The 16,863-nt window shown below is 41.4% G+C and overlaps 1 protein-coding gene across 7 annotated transcripts in view; it reads right to left on the bottom strand.

The window, feature by feature from the left end:
- The window catches only part of LRCH1 (leucine rich repeats and calponin homology domain containing 1), a 204,174-nt gene that overhangs the window by 14,994 nt on the left and 172,317 nt on the right, over window positions 1-16,863 (bottom strand). For all 7 annotated transcript variants that reach the window (XM_050766275.1, XM_050766279.1, XM_050766278.1 and 4 more), the window contains 3 exons: window positions 15,305-15,414; window positions 5,763-5,900; window positions 4,018-4,095 (listed from right to left, as the gene is read on the bottom strand). In XM_050766275.1, the coding sequence (XP_050622232.1) occupies window positions 4,018-4,095; window positions 5,763-5,900; window positions 15,305-15,414 (326 nt within the window). The remainder of the gene's footprint in view (window positions 1-4,017; window positions 4,096-5,762; window positions 5,901-15,304; window positions 15,415-16,863) is intronic.

The raw sequence follows: 16,863 nt of genomic DNA, 5'->3' as shown, positions 1-16,863 counted from the left end.
ATCTAAAGAGGGCAAGTCTGTTAAATTAAGGACCTCAAGCCTTACAGAAATTTGAGATCAAAGTTACCTATGTAACACTGAGTAGAAAAATTTCCCTGGTGAACCAAATACATCTCTGTTTCCTAATTTTTTGATGCTTCATAAATTAGATTTCTCTCAACCTGAGAGAATACTAATAAGAGCCCTAAAATATCCCTAAATTTGGATCCATTTGAAAACCTCCAACAGTCAACCATGAACTGTACCAATGATGAACATGTAGCCAATCTGCTACGTAGAGGTTAGAGGTCAGGAATCTCCAAGAGCACTCAGAAAAGTCAAAGGAAACCTGTGTGTCCATTAAAAGCCTCAGGGGGTCAAGGCCTAATTGGAGTCAGATTTTTAGGTGATGCAAAAAATATATCCCCAAGAATTTGGAAGCCCACCAAGGCCTATCTTCAAGACCAAGTTGATGCTTGCACTAGAGGTCGAAGACAGCTGCAGAGTCTGACCACTAAGCATCAACACCACAAAGAGATGTGGCATGGTACGTAATGCTGCTTATAATCCTGAATGTAGCCAATGTGAAAAAGTTGCATTTACGAAATCAGCCACACCAGAACTACTGTCTTCTACCCTGTTGTAAAAAGTGGGCTTAAAATACCACCAAGGGCTGGGCACAGTGGCTCATGTCTGTAATCCCAACATTTTGGGAGGCAAAGGCGGGAGGGTGTCTTGAGCCTAGGAGTTCGAGACCAGCTTGAGTAACATAGTGAGGCCCCGTCTTAAAAAATCACAATACATTTTTTAAAATGTCATGGAGGGACAGTCTTACCCATTAACCTTTACGATTTATTCGGTGAATTTAGGTAGTATACTGCCTAACCTGCATAGACACATTTCCTGGATATTAGAGAAACTACAGAGTGATTCCAGCTGCGGAAGCACAGAGACGTGTGTCATGAACCGTGACCCACCATGGGGCAAATGCCTGGGACTGTGTTTATGGGGACTTCTAAAGAAAATCATTTATTATTCTTGCCATCCCATTTTCTTACTTTACATGTAATAGTTTAACTAAATCTGCTCAGCTACTGTATTCCATCTATATGAACGTGAAAAAATTATACAAACTGCTGACCCTGACTTTGGTTTGTAGTTTCAAACTGTGATTCTATTACCTAGGACAACAAATTTTAGACTTAAGAACACAGCTGTGACTTTTCAGTATCTACAGGATGATTTATCATCGTCAATTAGATATTTAGCTTCTAAAATGCAGAACTCAAGATCTCCGTGGCTTGTGTGTGGTTAGATAAGTTATAGATGGAGAAGTAGAAAAAGCTGGCAAATTAGAGGGAGGTATGACTACTAGGAAATCAATGAGTATTTTATTTCTCAAATACTAAGTTTGATGCAATAAGAAAAAGTAATGATATAGGTCCTCTTTTTTTTTTAGGTCTTTAAAAATGTCTTTTAAAATGTCTAATTGTAGATGGAGAATTTCTGCAAGTGGTCTTGTGATATAATTATCTTTTTAGTGTAAATCATCAATTGTACTGTGCCACATACACACTCAGACATCATCCCTCCTAGGTAGTGAAGGAAGTATAAATATCTAAGGTGGGGTGGGGAAGTCATTTGGTCCCTCAACTTAGTGTTGTATTCCTAAGGTAAAAACATTTCACGTACTCTATGAGATGAAAACATGTTGTTTTGAGTATACAGGAAAATGCCAATTGCCTTGCAGTAGGAATTTCTGATTTGTCACTAAATATTCTTTACTTACTTTAACATTCTCATTAAACAAGTTCAACTGTTAATACACTTTTTGTCTAGTAGCAGTGAATTTAAATTCTAGTCACCAGTAAAATGCTATTGGATTATCCATCAGGATAGATACATATGTGTACACACACACAGAGCAAACTTGAAAATCACCTTGGCCAGGCGCGGTGGCCCATACCTGTAATCCTAGCACTTTGGGAGGCTGAGGCAGGCGGATCACCTGAGGTTGGGAGTTCGCGACCAGCCTGGCCAACATGGTAAAACTCTGTCTCTACTAAAAATACAAAACTATAGCCGGGCGTGGTAGTGCACACCTGTAATCCCAGCTAGCCAGGAGGCGGGGACAGGAGAATCGCTTGAACCCGGGAAGTGGAGGTTGCAGTGAGCCGAGATCGTGCCACTGCACTCCAGCCTGGCCAGGCAACAGAGTGAGACTCTGTCTCAAAAAAAAAGAAAAAGAAAAAGAAAAAGAAAAAGAAAAAGAAAATCACCTCAAGCCTTAAAAATAATTCCAAAAATATGCTAAATGATACTAAACATAGTTAAATGGGACACTGCCAGAAAAAGATCATTTACTGCCTGGGTTTGAACCTTCTTGGGAGTTATACATTGTACATTAGTGCCAGGGGCATCTTGAGAAATGATGATAAATTTTGCTCTGGATTTTTATGGTAATTTAATTTCCTTTTCTCCACTTTAATAGGAAATCTTAATTACCAATCTTTCCTCACAACAATTGGTTAAGGGTAATTCAATTTTATTTTATATTACTGTAAGCCAAAAAAAATTGATGAGTTTTGAAAACCACAGGGAGTTAGGTCATAACCTAATGACCTAAAGCACTGATGAAGTGCTTTCTAGCACAGACACGAATAATTTATCATCTGAAGCTTTCCCTGAGAGTTTTGATTCACACATGGGAAATCTTACTAGCCCATGACAGAATCGAATCATTAGAAAAGGTATGTAAGTGCGTTCACATATATATTCAAAGCCAAGAAATGTATAGGCAATATTAAAATGTACACACACAATAGACACGCAGATTATAACATTGCTGAAAGCAGAATAGATCACAAAGACAGTCCATTATATAAAATTCACACTCTTTATAAAATAAATTTGTAAGCTTCCTTGTATTGATATAGCTCTGACTTAGAGATGTTTTAAATAATGCTCTTCCTCAAATACGATGAGAAGCCTACCACTATCCCCCACCTCTGAGTCCCACCAAGCTGAAAGAAAGGAAGAAAGGATAAAAAAAGGAAGGAATGATGGAGAAAGGGAAAGGGAAAAAAGCCTTTGTCAATCTCAGTAATTCCTATCACTGAGTAGAATTATATTGAAATATAATTCTTTATATACTCAAAAACAGTACCTTGTGTATTTTTAAAATTGCTTTATCCCTGGGATATTAATAAAGAAGAAATCATAAGAAATAAACTTCTATCAATTTCTGTTTATCACAATGAGGATAAACTTCTCAATTTATAAGGCTACTCCATATTCTGAGTGGATTGCTTCATGTCTGCCTAAGAAATCAGTTTATGTTACTAAAAGCAAAGTCTTTAAAAGCCCCCAGCCATCTGCCTGAGGCTGAGGCTGGGTCTGAGGTTGGAGAGAGAAAAAGTAGCAAACTACATGTAATTGAACTGCCTATTGGGCTGAAAGCAAACTGAAGGCAAAAATGAAATGCAAATAGTTAACAAACTGTAAAGCAACACACAAACACTGCTATCATTAATGATAATGATTAGTGCTAATAACAATAACCATAATATTTCCAATGTTGATTTTTTTAATCCACATATGGAAAATACAGCTACAGGGAATGATAATCAACAATCAGTAGGTCTTTGCTCAACAGCCTGGGATAAGAAAACCATCAGCTCCAAATTTCTACTCTATGAAACCTGAGAGAAGATTCTCTTGCAGCCTCAGCAACTTCTGTCCTTAAGAGAATCAAGTGGATTAAAAAATTTTTTTCAAGTCTGAAATTTCACACTTACTTCAAAATCTTACATTATTTTACTTTTTCCTCAGAATTGAACATATTGCCTAGTCATTTTAATTTCAGTGCAATAGAGTAATTTAGATTAAAAGTTTATATAATTTATTCAATATTAGTTCTCAAGAAAGGTTGAGACAAAAAAGCAAGTACAAAGCTTTGCATCGATTCAATGGTGCAAACTCATATATTAAATAAAATTTTTACTAGAACACAGTGATATGAAGTAAGTTTGATCTTACCTCTGGTACTCCTAATTTTCGGCATGCTTCCAAAAAGTTCTCCACATTTCTTCTGCATTTGGCCATGCTAAGTTTGGGCTATAAATGCAAAGATACAGAAATAATGTATTATTAAAAGAGAAACCATTTTAATAACATGGTAAATTTTAAACTTTCTAAATGGCACAAGCAATACATGTTTATTGGAGAAAAAGAAAATAACACATAAGCAAATAGAAGAAAACAAAATATCACCCAGAAACATCCATCTTAGATTAAAAACTGTTAATATTTTAGATTATATTCTTCCAGACATTGTGTTCATATATGCATACATAGATATACATATATGCCTATGTGTATATATAGATGTATGTATATCATGTATAGACGCTGATGCATATGTATGCAAAATTTTCTGCACACATATGTATATATGTGTATGTTTATACTGTTTATATATATGCACATACACATGTATATATAGTTTTTATGGGATCATACTGTTGTGTAACCTGTTTTAGTTCGCCTAAAGTACACCATAAACATTACCTTCCCCATCAACAAATATATTTCTATATAAAGGGTTTAAATTCACCAGATCAATTAACCTCATTCCCACCAAAGCCATGGATATAGAGGCAATATCACGGTAAACAGCACTGAAAATGGTGGATGTTCAGGACTTAACCAAAAGCTTCTCACAATTGTATTAACCTTGGCCTCTGAGGTGTGGGGTGGGTAACAGGCACATTTCACATATATACTATACTTTTTTACATGGTACGTTTTGAACACTTTGCTGCTAAATTGTAATAGCATTAAGGAGTCTCATTCAGGTTCCCCTCCCCACTATGTCCCCAGCATCACCAATGAGTCCTTGAGTGCAGGGACTGATCAAGAAATTGTTGAAGTCATGACTGCTAACCAACCCCTTGACAGGTTATTCATAATATTTTTCACAGAACTCACATCTTTTCAGGGCTATCCTAAAATCCTCCATGACGAATAGAGGGAAAAAATTCAATTTAGAAGGGAAGTTACCAACTAAAAGAAGCTTTCTGAAAGACTTGTCACTGTTTAAATAACCCCTTGGGAAAAAGAAATGTTTATGTTCCTATAGTCTTAAAGTTAGCACCTTGGTCAATCAGTAATTTCTTTTTCTTTATTTTTTTTCTTTTTCTTTTGAGACAGGGTCTCGCTCTGTCTCCAGGCTGGATTGCAGTGGCACAATCATGGCTCACTACAGCCTTGAACTCCTGGGCTCAAGCAATCCTTCCACCTCAGCCTCCCGAGTTGCTGGGACCACAGGTGTGTGTCACCATATCCAGCTAACTTTTATATTTTTCATATTTTTGTATTGTGTAGTTTTCTATTTTTTTCCAGAGGCAGAATCCCGTCTTTACAAAAAAATACAACTCCTGAGCGCAAGTGATCCACCTACCTTGGCCTCCCAAAGTTCTGGGTTTACAGGCGTGAGCCACCATGCCCACCCAGTAAGTTATTTAAAGTGATTTGCTTGATATTGAAATAAAATTATGTTTCTGTCATTTATATATTTATTTTAAAATAGTCTCTCATTTTACAGTGAAAATGTTGCTTCATTCAGAGCCACTCATTCATTCCTTTTCTGCCTTATAATGGTTTGGGGCCTAACGGAAAAGATTTGAGCAAGGTCCTACAGACACCATTGACATCCTAAACCAACAACAGTGACCCCTAAAAGTCTGTTTTATGTCAGTTAGTTTCCCTTTGGTGTTACTTACAACCGCTGGTGACGGGACATGGATGCTTGCAACCGACCGTGGGCGGATGTGGTTGACCAGATGGCAGAGGACAACACCATCCATGAGTGCTGCCCCCAGGTCTTCATGTAGACTGACCTTCAATCTCATCTCAATGCTCTGTTGGGGAAATCAGAAGGAAGTCAGTTGCTATGAACACTGAGGTAACTGTGGGTAAAATACATTTATGGGTATTTATGAACTGAGGCACTAATTTCATTATGGGAAATTAGGATAACAATGCCTAGAAAACAATGACATTATTTAACTGTTTGATACTGTTTCTAAACAGTATCAAAATCCCTCTTTATAAAAACAAATTTAGGTGAGTGTAAAATTTTTAATAAACAGAATGAATGGAATAATGGAATCACTTTTTGAGCGTGATAAATAAAACCAAATCTGACTGGTTCAGGCAGTCTGCATGGGGCAGAAGAGGGATTAAGAAATGTTTTTCTCTGGTCAGCCACTGCGCCCGGTCAGAGAAAAACATTTCTTAATCCCTCTTCTGCCCCATGCAGGGATCACAGGCCCAGTGGCCAAAGTGCCTGTAATCCCAGCACTTTGGGAGGGCAGATCACCTGAGGTCAGGAGTTCAAGGCCAGCCTGGCCAGCATGGTGAAACCCTGTCTCTACTAAAAATACAAAAATTAGCCAGGCATGGTGGCAGGTGCCTGTAATCACAGCTACTTGGGAGGCTGAGGCAGGAGAATCACTTGAACCCGGGAGGCGGAGGTTGCAGTGAGATGAGATCACGCCACTGCACTCCAGCCTGGACAACAGAAAAAAAAAAAAAAAAAAAAAAAAGAAATGCTTTTCTCTTGGGCAAGGCATGGTAGCTCACGCCTGTAACCCCAACACTTTGAGAGGCCGAGGTGGGCAGATCCCTGAGCTCAGGAGTTTGAGAGAGACCAGCCTGGGCAGCATGGTGAGACCCTGTCTCTACCAAAAATAGAAAAAATTAGCTGGGTGGGGTTATGTGCACCTGTGGTCCCAGCTACTTGGGGGACTGAGGTGGGAGGATGTCTTGAGTCCAGGAGGTGGAGGCTGCAGTGAGCCAAGATCGTGCCTTGGCACTCCAACCTGGTTGACAGAGTGAGATCCTGTCTCAAAAAAAAAAAAAAAAAAAAAAAAGAAAGAAATGCTTTTCTTTTCTCTTAGACTATTTTTAATTGATAAATCAATTTTTGTTCTTCTTTTAAAAAATTTAACTTTTGGTTTTTGAGATAATTCTAGATTCATATGCAATTGTAAGAACTAATACAGAGAGGTTCCATGTACCCTTTGCCCAATTTCCTTCAATGGTAACAACTTTCAAAATAACCAGAATATTGACATTGACAAAGTCAAGATGCACAAACATTCCCACCAGCACAAGGATCCCTCGTGTTGCCCTTTTATTGACACATCCTCTCAGCTACTCGGGAGGCTGAGGCAGGAGAATCGCTTGAACCCAGGAGGCAGAGGTTGGCAGTGAGCCGAGATTGCACCACTGCACTCCAGCCTGGATGATAAAGCAAGACTGTCTCAAAAAAAGAAAAAAAATTATAGACACATCCCCTTCCTTTCCACCCCAAAGTTCCTCTTCTACCTTGCTCCTATTCTCCTTTCCTTCTGGGTCTGGGCCTCCCATGACATGAATGCTGGATCATTTATTACACTTCCACAGGTCCCGAGGCTCTCCGTCTACTGATTTTTCAATCTGTTTTCTCTCTGTTGTTCAGATTAGATGATTTCTATTGTTCTCTCTTCTAGTTTCATTCCAGTTCTTTCCTTTATCATCTCCATTCTGCTGTGCAACCCATCCACTGGGCTTTTTATTTTCAATAATGTATTTTTTAGCTCTCAATTTCCATTTGGTTTTTCTTTATGTCTTCTATTTCTTTGCGGAGATTTTCTAGTTCTCTGCTGGGGTATTCTTTTCCTTTCCTTTGACCATGTGCATCGTTGTTCATTGAAGCATTTTCATCATGGCTGGTTTAAAAATATCTGTCAAATAATTCTAACATCTCTGCTGTGTTAGTGATGTCATCTGTAGATTGTCTTTTTTTCTTACAGTTTGAGATCTTCCTCGTCCTTGGAATGATGAGGGATTTGCAATGGAAACCTGGATATTTTTGTATTATGAGACTCTGGATCCTATTTAAATGTTTTAGTTGGCTTTTTTTTTTTTTTTTTTTTTTTTTTTTTTTTTGACACTGCTCTAGCAGGGGAAGGTGGCTGTCACCACCTTGTTACTGCCAGGTGAATGCAGGCATCTGGGTTTCCCACTGGGTATCAACTGGCCAGGGAGTAGGGGAAGGGGAAGGTGCCTCCTTACTGCTGAGTGGATATGGGAATCCTGGATTCCCATGTGGTCTCCACTGAAACTCTGGGAGCAGATGAGCTTCCTTACTGACCAGTGGGGATGAAATTTCTGGCTCCTGGCTTGGTCTTCTCTGACACCACTCCAGCAAGGGGAGAAGTCTCACTTGACTCAGCCCTTGCTGGTGTGGGTGATGGGGGGACCACAGTATTTCCTGTGGTGTTCAGCTGCAGTAGCGCATTTATGGTCTAAAACTTTTCTGTTTTGCTGGGCTGTCCCTTTCCTGGTTATTTGGTTAGAGAAAGTCAGCTTTTATTGTTGTTTTTCTAAAGTCTGTGCCCATTACTGTTTCTGGGTTCTCAGCGACTTCAGCTCCAAGTCTGGATACATGAGGCAAAAAGAAAGTCCCCTGGAGCTCACCACTATGGCGTCCCTCAAGTCTCAAGGACCCTAATCAGTCTGTCTTCTCTTTACCTTCCAGAATGTTCTTACGTTTGTTTCATTTATGTCTAGGGGTTTTAGGTGTACTTAGTGGGAAAAATAGGGAAAAGTATGCCTACTCCATCCTCTTCGAAGCAGAAGTAGACAAATCAATTTTCAAAACTTAACTAGGGCTTTTGCAACAAAAAGTCCTTTTTTTTAAATTATACTTTAAGTTGTAGGGTACATGCGCACAACCTGCAGGTTTGTTACATATGTATACATGTGCCATATTGGTGTGCTGTACCCATGAACTCGTCATTTACATTAGGTATATCTCCTAATGTTATCCCTACCCACTCCCCCCACCCCATGACAGGCCCCAGTGTGTGATGTTCGCCTTCCTGTGTCTAAGTGTTCTCATTGTTCTGGATAACAGCCTATGAAATGATGACTTGATTTGGTGATTTTAATAAATGAAAACTTGAAAACAGTGCATGTAATAGTGTTATATCAATTTCTTTCAGAAGTGTCCTGTGTGTGGACAATTTTTTTAGGTACTCTTTCAGGCTCTAATTTTATATCACTAAATTAAGCCATAAACGATCACTATGACCCATGCTTAAGATAAAATTGTAAGATATCACTCCCTATGGGGCATATCTCAGCTTCTGATCTTATTTGCATAGATTTTATAAAGTTCACCTTCCCAGTTTACATTACATCCAGACGGTCCTGGCAAATGACAGAGGTTTGACTTTCCCTTTGTGTTTGCTGAATCACCACAGTGGCTTAAAGTGGTGGCAAGAGTCATTTTTGTTTTCTTTTTAAAATTACTTCCTCCTGACTCTTTGCTAAACCATATAAAAAGTATCATCTGCTCTAACAAAGAGGCTGACCTATCCTAATTTAATTTAATCTGAATTTTGTTTCTAGGGCTCACTGCTCATTTGTAGAACTCATCGCTCTCTGAAACTGTGTATTTGTTTCCGTCTTATTTACTATCTCTCCCCAATAGATTATAAGCTTTAGAACAGCAGCGACCTTTTTGTTCTCTCCTACATCCATTACCTAGAATACAGCCTGGTATAGAGTGACAGTCAATACATACTTGCTAACAAAAGAAGATTTAACATCGAATCTATCTCCTCCAAGAATCTCTCTTTCTTTTTTGAAAAAATTTATTTTAGATTAAGCGGGTACATGTGCAGGTTTGTTACATGGGTGTATTGTGTGATATTGAGGTTTAGGCTTCTAATAATCCTGTCACCTAAGCAGTGAACATAGTACCCAATAGGTAGTTTTTCAACCTTCACCCCCTGTCTCTCCCCTTTTGGAATTCCCAGAGTTTGTTGTTTCCATCTTTGTGTCCGTGGATATCCAGTGTTTAACTCCCCCTTATAAATGAGAACGTGGTATTTGGTTTTCCGTTTCTGTATTAATTTGCTTAGGATAGTGGCCTCCAGTTGCATCCATGTTGCTGCAAAGGACATGATTTCGTTCTTTTTTATGGCTGTGTAGTATTGCATGGTATATATGTACCACATTTTCTTTATCCAGTCCACTGCTGATGGGAGCCTGGGTTGATTCCAAGTCTTTGTTTCTGTGAATAGTGCTGTGATGGACATATGAGTGCAGGTGTCTTTTTGGTAGAACAATTTATTTTTCTCTGGGTATATATCCAGTCATGGGATTGCAGCATTGAATGGTTGTTCTACTATTAGTCAAGAAGCTTTCTTAGACTCTTTTAGTTCATAGTTAAGACACTTCTTTTTGAACATTAAAAACTCATGCAGCAATTCATAATGTGCTGTCTTTAATAGCTAATACCAATGTTTTCTTCCTTGGTGATTGACTCCTATACTGTTATTTAACCTTCCATATATTTAGGTATGATCTTCCTAACCTGACAAAAAGACCATGCAGGTAGACAAATACCTACAGAGTGCCCACTGGGAACTAAGAAATACGACAAGGAATAAGACAGCCATGGTCTCCGCCATCTCCAAGTTTAAGCTTCAGTGATACCCAGCACAAGACTTCCTCTTTGGTAGAAACTCAAAAGATTTGACTATTAGATAACTGAGTTAAAATCTCTGGTCGGTTTGGGGTACAAAGTGAGGATAACTACAAACATTTTTAAATTAATGTAATATTGCCGGGCATAGTGGCATGTGCCTATAATTTATGCCAAGCTACTTGGGAGGCTGAGGCCAGAGGATCACTTCAGCCCAAAAGTTCAAGGCTGCAGTGAGCTATGATCATACCATTGCACTCTAGTCTGGGCAACAGAGAGAGGCCCCGTCTCTTAAAAATTAAAAATTGGGCTGGGTGCGGTGGCTTATGCCTGTAATCCCAACACTTTTCTACTAAAAATACAAAAAATTAGCTGAGTGTGATGGTGCACACCTGTAATCTCAATTACTCAGGAGGCTGAGGTGGGAGGATCGCTTGAGCCAAGAAATCACAGGTTGCAGTGAGCCGAGATCATGTGACTGCACTCCAGCCTGGGTGACAGAGTGAGACTTTGTCTCAAAAAAATACACAAATAAAAAAAAATTTAAATGAAAAATAATTTAATATTATTAAGTAAATAAATGATAGGGCATTAATTGATTATGATTTTAATTATAATTAAATTATATTAATGATATGCCTGAATTGAAATAGTGCCAGCATTTATATGTATGTATTATTTTTTATTTACTACTATCTCATATATTCCTCACAAAACTCCACTAAGGCTAATTAGAACGATGTTTTTTTTCTCTAAGAGACAAGGTCTCACTGTTGTCACCCAGGCTGAACTGAAGTGGTACAATCATAAATCACTGCAGCCTCCCATTTCTGGGCTCAACGGATCCTCTCATCTCAGCCTCCCGAGTAGTTGGGATTACAGGCATACGCCACCAAGCCCAGCTAATTTTTGTATTTTTAGTAGAGATGGGGTTCACCATGTTGCCCATACTGGTCTTGAACTCCTGGACTTAAGTGATTAGCCTGCCTCCACCTCCCAAAGTTCTGTGATTACAGGCATGAGACAATGTGCCTACCCAACCCATTTTTTTAGTACATAAAGAAACAGACTTGTGACTTCTTCGGCCTCTCCTACTTGTGGACCGGAGAACCTCACCCGAGAGCGCCAGCACGACTTCCCTGGCCCCATATCTGAGGACCGGAGAACCTCGCCCGAGAGTGTGTGCATATTTGCAATAAAAGGCTGCCACTTTCTTATGTACTTTGGCCTCATGTTTAATTATTTAGCTCTCCTAAATTAAATTAAACAAAACAGTTGGTGCCGAAACACGACCTGGGAGGAGACCCTTCCTCAACATCCCCTAGGGGTCTAACGAACCTCCTCCCCAGCGAACCAGCTCCAAACCCAACCAGCCACCAACACCGAACAAGTGTTCCAGCATTCCACTGGTGCCGCTCTGAGAATTTCTTCTTCGGTGAGTACGCCCCTTTGTTAACCATCTCCGTCCGTTTCTGTGTCCTTGGCCTAGAGTCGTACATACGCCCAAGGACGTAGCCACCCTGTGGCGCAGTGAGGTCTTCAACCCGGAGACGTCCTTCTTGAAGTTCCTCAATTCTCCATTAGTGGCTCCAGGAGCCCCCGGTCTCCAGCAGCGGCAAAGGACACTTTGCCACTGCGTGAGGTCGGTTTCCATTTCTGGTGGTTAAACAATGGGAACCTCACAATCAAAAATCCCTAGGAACACCCCCTTAGGGTGTCTCCTCCAAAACTTGGAAGCCTTCGGCTAATTTTCCTCTCCACTGTGGCATGGCCGCAGTATAAATTAGACAACCAATCTCAATGGCCACCAGACGGCACACTTGACTATAACATTCTATTAGATCTCTCTAATTTCTGCCAAAGGCTTGGAAAGTGGTCAAAGATTATCTATGTCCAAGGCTTTTGGGACTTGCGCTCTTGCCCAGACCTGTGCGCCCAGTGTTCAATGGCCCAGGTCTTGTTAGCTAAAACCCAGCCCTCGGCCCCCACACCACAAGCGGAGGAAGATTCTACTTCCATCTCAGACGGGGCCAATGGTGGGGCACCTCCCTCCCGACCTCCCAACCCCCCTCCCTATGCTCCTCCTACCGCCCCTCCCTCAGCCACTCCTCTTACCTCTCCCATTTCCGCTCACACACTCTCCAAGACTGCGGTAGCGGCCCCTACTAGTCAGCCCTCTACCAGTCAGCCTGCCCCAACCCCCTCTACCAGTCAGCCTGCCCCAAACCCCCTCTACCGGTCAGCCTGCCCCAACCCCCCCTACCGGTCAGCCTGTCTCAACCTACCCAACTGGTCAGTCTGTTCCAACCTCCCCTGCTAGTTTGTTGGCCCCCCTCCAAGAAGTTGCTGGAGCTGAGGGCATGGTTAGAGTCCACGTCCCCTTTTCCCTGGCTGACCTTTCCAAAATTGAAGAACAACTCGGCGACTTCTCAGCCAACCCCACCCAATATTCCAAAGAGTTTTGATACCTAGGCCAGGCATATGACCTTACCTGGCATGACTTACATGTCATTCTTACTTCCACTCTTAACCCAGAGGACAGAGAGCGCATTCTTGCAGCCACCAGGCAGCATGCAGACCAGTTACACTTAACTGACCCGGCCAGCCCAGTAGGCGAACAAGCTGTCCCATCTACAGATCCTGAATGGGACTACCAACCTCAACAACCCGGGCATCGCAGAAGAGACCTTATGATACAATGCCTCTTAGCTGGCATGCAGGCAGCCTCTAACAAAATAGTAAATTTTAATAAGTTACAGGAGGTTATTCAACACTCAAGAGGAAAATCCTGCCTCCTCCTTTTAAAATCACCTTACAGAGGCACTTGTCCAATTTACCTGACTGGATCCTACCCCTCCGGCAGGAGCTACTGTCCTTGCCAGTTATTTTATTTCCCAGTCGGCCCCTGACATCCGAAAAAAAAAAAAATTAAGAAAGGTAGAGGATGGACCTCAAACCCCCATTCAGGACTTAGTCAAGCTAGCTTTCAAAGTTTTTAACTCTAGAGAGGAAACAGCTGAGGCTCTTCAACAAGCCAGAGTAGAACAGAAGGCCGCCCTTCAGGCACAAGCTTTAGTGGCTGCCCTCCAACCCGCGTTGCCCACTTTGCCGGCAGGGAAAACCAAAGATAAGTCTCTTAAGGGCTCCTGCTATAAATGCGGAGACCCAGGACACTAGGCAAACCAGTGTCCCCAGGCCAAGCCGGCCACTCTGTCTGGCCCATGTTTTAAGTGTGGCACAACTGGGCATTGGGAAAAAAGGTGTCTAAATCCTCACCTGCCTACCATGCTGTGCCCAACCTGCCAACAGGAAGGACACTGGAAGTCTGATTGCCCCGCCAGCAGGGCAGGCATTGCGCCTCAATGTGGTGCCTCTCCTCAAGGGTCGGAAGGCTCCTTCCAGCTCCTACACCTGGACGACAACTGACGGTGCCCACACTTGGAGACCCCGGTCACCCTTGCCGAGCCTAGGGTAACTCTACAGGTAGTGGGTAAGCCAATTTCTTTTCTCGTCAATACGGAGGCTACCTATTCTGTTTTACAATTACATTCTGTTTTGCCAACCTATGGAAGTCCTAGCCAGCCATCCACTATCTCAGTAGTTGGGGTAGACGGTAAACCGTCTAACCCTCACCAGACCCCAATGTTAAGTTACTGCCCGGACTATGCATGCTTTGCCCACTCTTTCCTCATCATGCCCTCTTGTCCCACCCCCCTCTTAGGATGAAACATCTTAACCTAACTCAAAACATCTATTCCCCTTCCCTTTCTCCAGGCGACCAGGTTCTACTCAAGGATCAACACCCTCCTCAAATTTTCCCGCTTCCTCACCATTCTTCATCTTAACTGACTTTTCCCTCATAAACCCCATAGACACCCTCCTTCCCGACCCATCCCCCAACCAGTAGGTTTCCCAACTTTTTACTCTCATAGAAGACCTAGCTTGGCAGGGTGCCCTTTGTGATTTCCTAATTCCCATACTAATCCTCTGCCTTGCCTTATGTTTTGCTCCCATTTTAATAAAATTTCTCCGAGCCAACGTCCAAGAGATCACCCAAGTCACCTTCAACCAAATGCTCCTGCATCCCTACACCCAACTGCCAACCTCAGACCCTAACTACACCCCTTAACAGCAGGAAGCAGCCAGACAGACCACGGCGCCCTAAATTCTTATACTCAATAAGAGGTTGGACTGTTTGGGTGAGGAAGAAAGGACAAGATGGAGGAAGGTGAACAAGAAGGCACAATCCATGTTGCTTCCGGGTTCTTCCTCACCAACTTTCCCGTGCGTGGGAAAATGCAGCCTGTGCCCGGGAAGATGCAGATCAACCGAGCATGCGCCAGGTGACATCAATCCGAAGAGATCGAAACTTACCAGGCCACGCCTATGGAGACACCCCTATCACACCCTTATCCTGCCCACTGCCCTCCCCCTTCCAGTACCAATGCATAAAAGTCCGCCGCCGGCAGGACCCGGCATGACTTCTTCGGCCCCTCCTACTTGTGGACCGGAGAACTTCACCTGAGAGTGCCGGTGCGACTTCCCTGGCCCCATACCTGAGGACCGGAGAACCTCGCCCGAGAGTGTGTGCATATTTGCAATAAAAGGCTGCCGCTTTCAGCATGGTTAAGCAGCTTGCCCAACATCCAGCAGTCAGTAAATGACCTGGCTAGATTTGAAATTAGGACTGCCTGCAATGTTTCAAAGTCTATTTCTTAAAAATATAGAATGTTGCTTAAATTCTGAAAATTCTCCTTTAGTTACATAACATTTCTTGGGTACCTCACGAAGTTGTTCCACCAGCTCTTTCTCTTCTCTCATCTGCTCCATTTTCCTCCGGATTGTAAACTGTGGGTCTATAGATTCCAAATTTCTCTGAGGTCTTAGAAACACTATAATAGAAAGGGAAAAATGCCTTCATGTAGTGCCTTCTCACATAGGGCTATTCATATTAAAATCAAACAGTATTTTAATTTATCCAAATAATTCATTTACCACTTAAAGAAACAAAGAAATTCCAAATCCACAAGAAAAGCCTGGCTCAAGTATTTTAAAAGAGGCATCTTAAATTATACTAGGTTGAGTGGATTAACAAGCTGTATTTTTTGGTGATAATAAACTGAACCCAGGGCAAGATCTGGGTCATTGGGACTGTTCCAAGTCACTGGTCTGACAGATCTACTTCACTCATCTTCCCACTGTTTTCATTCTAAGTTTTTATTTACACTCAATCCTTTCATTAAATTCAGATAATTTATTTCAAATAAGGCTCTAGAATTGTTGTATGTATTTTAAAAAGCACAAGTTAATGTTTTTGTTGGCATCAAGTTTTTCATAAGCCTGAGTTAAGAACTAAGTGATGATTACATATTTGAGGGTGCGGTGGAAAAATTCTGCCTTCTAGACTGTCACTGACAGACGATCAAAAAAGTCAGCTCTTTGGAGACAAGCAAGGACTCCTTTTAGGAAGCCTGTCAAGATTAGAAGTAGCTGAAGAGCTCATTGTTGGCTTCAGGTTCTTGAAGTTACGACCTCCAAGAACAGTAACAGCGATGCTCCCTCTGAAATGAGCTGAGCAAACACATGCCCTTCCCTCTGAAGGAAAATATCTTGTAGAGACCAATCAAGAAGGTAAATCATGTTCTATGTATTGGAGAATGACTACAGCAAGAGTTTTAATTAATTTTTTAATGATACAAAGCCCAGGGCAGATTTAAACTTGAATTTTTTTCTTCCTAGAGATTTTTATCCTCGCACATAAGATGGAAGAAAGAGCTGTTCAGAGCCTTGGTTCCCCCATCCCATTGACTCTCAGATTGAGGTAGGGAGGGAAAGTCTCTCAGAAAATTCTGGGCAGAGAACTCCAATGTTAGAAATCCACACCACATCGAAGGCTGCATGGCGTACTGCAATTGCAGAAGTTTCAATCATGATCATTTAAACGATGCTGAATAAGAAAGAACGTGTAATTTTTATTCTACCTTGACATACATTTCCTATGGACCACTTTAGACACTATTTCAATATTTCAGATTCCTAGAAATTAAATATGATTTACAAATGGAATACTTTGGATACAAAGACTTGAGTCCACTCGGTGTAACCAAAAGTCCTGTGCTCGCCTAACTATATTTTAATTTCCATTTGTGCCTATGAACATGCATTCTCCTTCTCACATCTCAGTATTTTCTTTCTAAATTAGTTCTAAGATACTTGAATTCGCATTCTGATGCTCTATGGAAGATGAGAAAGTTGACATATCTTAAATCGTCGACTTAGAGTTAATGGAGAAAGAGGATGATTTAAGGTACACAAGGCCTGTCGCCTTCTGGAATCTCAGA

Source organism: Macaca thibetana, chromosome 17, assembly GCF_024542745.1.
Source record: "Macaca thibetana thibetana isolate TM-01 chromosome 17, ASM2454274v1, whole genome shotgun sequence".
Lineage (NCBI taxonomy): Eukaryota > Metazoa > Chordata > Mammalia > Primates > Cercopithecidae > Macaca > Macaca thibetana.
The sequence above is the reverse complement of the archived record's forward strand: the minus strand, read 5'-3'. Positions and strand labels throughout refer to the sequence as shown.